The 3559-nt window shown below is 53.7% G+C and overlaps 2 protein-coding genes across 2 annotated transcripts; both read right to left on the minus strand.

Annotated features, from left to right (window-relative positions):
* Positions 1-592: 592 nt before the first annotated feature.
* CSUI_011066 (uncharacterized protein) lies at positions 593-2035 on the minus strand. Its single transcript, XM_068071167.1, has one exon. The coding sequence runs from the start codon at positions 1814-1816 to the stop codon at positions 1511-1513; it is 306 nt and encodes a 101-aa protein (XP_067916856.1). The 5' UTR covers positions 1817-2035; the 3' UTR covers positions 593-1510.
* Positions 2036-2308: 273 nt separating this feature from the next.
* On the minus strand, positions 2309-3559 carry CSUI_011067 (uncharacterized protein; the record flags this gene model as incomplete). The annotated part of the gene is made up of 2 exons (XM_068071168.1): positions 2309-3113; positions 3534-3559. Coding segments are annotated over 2 exons (275 nt in total), but the record flags the coding sequence as incomplete, so codon positions are not given.

Consider the following 3559-nt stretch of genomic DNA (forward strand, 5'->3'; position numbering starts at 1 on the left):
GATCTAATCACGTCCCCCGGCGCCTCATGTGAGCCAGTTCGCTCTCGGTCCAGTCAGGCTGTAAGCTGCTACCTGATTCAAATGAGTCGGACATAGGTCCACTTCAAAAGAAAACCGGAGGCGAAACTAAAATGGGAGGTAGCAGGGCAGGTAGCGACGCTAAGGGGGACCGGCTCGCCATGCGGTCGTAGTGTGATGTTACGAGCGGGATTCTAGGACCACGACAAAGAAAAAAGACTGGAGTCCAACGCACCAGGACACCAGGAAAAAGACGAGCAGTCGAAGACACCGCCCACCGAAATGAGGAGAAACACCTACACCTTGTGCGCGGGTGCACACACAGTTTCGGAGCCAACAATCTGCAACACGCTTGGTACCCAGCTCCTGCTGGACAGTGAGGAAAGCGTCGGTGCCACGTCCAGGGGTAACGGAAGTACAAGGAGGCGGAAAACGGTGGTGCGTGCACCGAGCCAGAAGTCCGACACTCACCGATAGTCGACAGCTGTTTGTCATTGAAAAGGTCCTCCGTGAAACGCATAAGGAGCGAGCTCTTGNNAGGAGAATCTTGAGAAGGTGGTCGTAGCCCGGAGCATCCCCCGAGCCGCCACCGCCTTGCGGAGGCATCCTAGAAGTGTAAGGAAGGAGACGAGCTGAAGTACCTGGAGAAACGCGACTAAAACGAGGAAAGCAAGCAAGAGAAACACCCGGCTGCGCCACTCACAGCATAGGAGAGTTCTCTGCTGGTGCAGGCGAGGACGACCGGGATGAGCCTAGGAAGAAAAAGGAGTGGCTACTCGGAGGAATCCTCCTTCGCAAGGGTACGGTACACAACGCACCAAGGCAAGAGAGACTGCTCCAGCAGAGGGCTGGCCGAGAAGAAAGTCAACTGGAGCTGCAACTTGCGAAACGTGAAAAAGCACCACGAAGTCCTGATCGGGCATGGGGTCCAGGAACCGTAGGGCTGTCCGCGGCTAGGGCCGTCTAGACAGTGGTTTCTTTCGTTGTCGAAACTGGTTGACGAGATTTTCACACACACACTCACCACTATACTAAAACCACCCAGAGAGCGTTCGGCTGACGCAACGCTTCAGTCAGACAGTTACTCAGGTGAGAGGCCCAGGTTCCTTCCTCTGTATGGGGTAATGTGTACACGTGAGCGCCTTCTCCACGTAAATCAACGCTGGATCTCACAAATTGGGAGCAGCGATGGCGCCATAGCTGAGCGCCGTCTATGTGGTATAGCATGACCTACTTTGAAATAAACCGCTAGGAAATTGCCTCAACGTCTTTAGCACACACACAAACCGCCTACCAACCCCAGCCAAACTGCAGGGAAAAGGATGAGAATAAATGAGCTTCCAGAGTACTTCTGCCGTGGAGGAGACAAGGAACGAGAGCCGCTGGGGCCACGGCGTGGTGCAACCGGAAGAGACGTGCGAGCGAGCGCTTTGGAACTTCAGTATCGCGTAGTAAACGCAGCAGCAGTGCCCGCGCTGACAAAAACGACAAGCTACTTGCTTCGCTCTTCACATTCTTTCTCAACCCTGGATTTTTGTTTGACCCAGCAGACAAGCTGGCATGCGCTGGTGAAGGCTTCCTTTCCACCCTTGGCTCGAGCCGGGTTTTCAGTCAGGCTGCAGGACAAGTGCTTGCCGCCCATCCAGTTGCTGCTCCGCCCAGACGGATGCCTCATCCGTAGGACATACATGGTAGTGTATTCTGACTCCATTGAGCGCAACGGCATTCTCTGCTGACTCGCCCTGCCGTCAGTCGAGTGCAGCCAACCAGCTGGGTGCGCTACCCACTGTTCGCACATCGAGCAGCACGCACGTGTTCGTCCGGTCTGGCATTGGGACGAGCATATCCCGTCTGAAGACTTTTCGGTCTTCAAATGTATTCTCCAGAACGAGGCCCAGTGTTTTCTGTTCCCCGCCCCGGTTAGGTGTGTCCAGCTTTTTTTCAGTGCATCAGAGCTTTTCACGTTATCTTGTATCCAGGGATTACCGTGTAATCAGTTGCGCCCCGTACGCTCGCCTTTAGGGAGTTTTTCTACGCTCATACGATGCCTACACCAGTTTCCACTTCCTCCATTGCTTCCAGTGCATTTTCTGGTTCCTGCACTGTCACTGCTGCAGCCGGTTTCAGGGGACTCCCTTAGTCCTCCCTCGCGCTCATTCTCTCCCCTATAAGCCGAAGGTGACCCGGGCGATGCCGCTGACTTGGTGGCGAGTGGCGTCCCGGCGCCGCGGATGCCGGACATTGCTTTATCTGACGAATCAGCCCGTAGTGTCCCCATATTCGTGGTTCAGGAGTCTTTTCTCCCTTTGCAGCTGCGGTGGTATGTTTACTCACCTCATGTTGTCGTCTTTTTCTCTTGTTTTCTATGCGTCAGTCTGAGGCCGTTCATATTCTGTTCTGGGGCTATTTTGGATGGACGGGCAGGATCCCGGCAGTGGCGCCTTTCTCCACTCTGTTCCAGTTTTCGTGTCCACATCTCTTTTTTTGTTTTCTGTCCGAAAAGGTAGAGCTCTTTTTTTCTTGCCGGACTGAAGTCTCGGCTTCCATGCAATTTTCGTCTACCCGCCTGTCGGGCCGCGTTCTCGGAACTCGGGTGCCAGTGAACGGCTTTCCGCGACGCGCGGCAACCTATTCCATCAAGCTGTACCTTTTTTTCATGAACTAGGCGTAAACCCAGTCCAGTGCTTTTCTGACTCTTGTTCTCTGCGTCCGTCACGGTGACTGCTTCACTTTTGTCTTTTCTGCGTTCCTTGTATGCAGAGTTCCCCCGGCATGCCGGGACGCTGTGTTGCCTTCTGAGAATTTCGCTTCCCTTTCTTCAGGAGGGACATCGCTTTTTTCGGTGACTACTTGTGGTCCCCATTTGAGGAGTTGCAATATGAGCTTGTTGTGTTGTCTTTTTCTCCGCTAATCTTTCGTTGCTTCCCAGGCTTCTCGTTCTCTTTCTCTCTGCCACTTTTTTGGGTAACTTTTGTTCTGATCTGTTGACGCCGGGATGGAGTCTTCCAGCAAGAAGCGTAAGAGAGAAGAGGACCGGTCATCTCTTTCTCGCCGATCGTTACAGCAGAGCTCTTCGTCGTCTTCGTGCAAAGACCGTAAGTTTTCGGATTCAGATTGTAGTAGCCGTTGCTTGGTCAGTGTAATGCGTCGCACTTTCGTGGCACTGAAGCTGCCCTGTGGGCGCTCCCCTGGCTAGGCTGCATGCTTGTGAAGAAGGCGTAGTCGTAGGGAGAGGGGTGGAGTGACGATGTTGGAAGAATGTTTCGTTAGGAGGCGAAGGGACGGTAGACCGCTNNGGGGTTGTTCAGGTTATGTTGGCTGTCTTAGTACACTCGCTTTACGGGCGACACACTCGTGGCACTTCATGATCGTATCCCGCTAGATTGCGTTGCTCCCAGAATCAGTATGTGTTCTTATGGTCCCTGGAACTAAAGGGCATCGTTCAGGGGTGTAGGCTTCACCGAGTATGTTGGTGTTAGCTGAGTCCGTATCGGCTTGCTCTTTATTTGATGCAGGTGACAGAGATCGCGGAGGCCGGAGT

The sequence above is a fragment of the Cystoisospora suis genome (genome assembly GCF_002600585.1).
Source record: "Cystoisospora suis strain Wien I chromosome Unknown contig_9508, whole genome shotgun sequence".
Lineage (NCBI taxonomy): Eukaryota > Apicomplexa > Conoidasida > Eucoccidiorida > Sarcocystidae > Cystoisospora > Cystoisospora suis.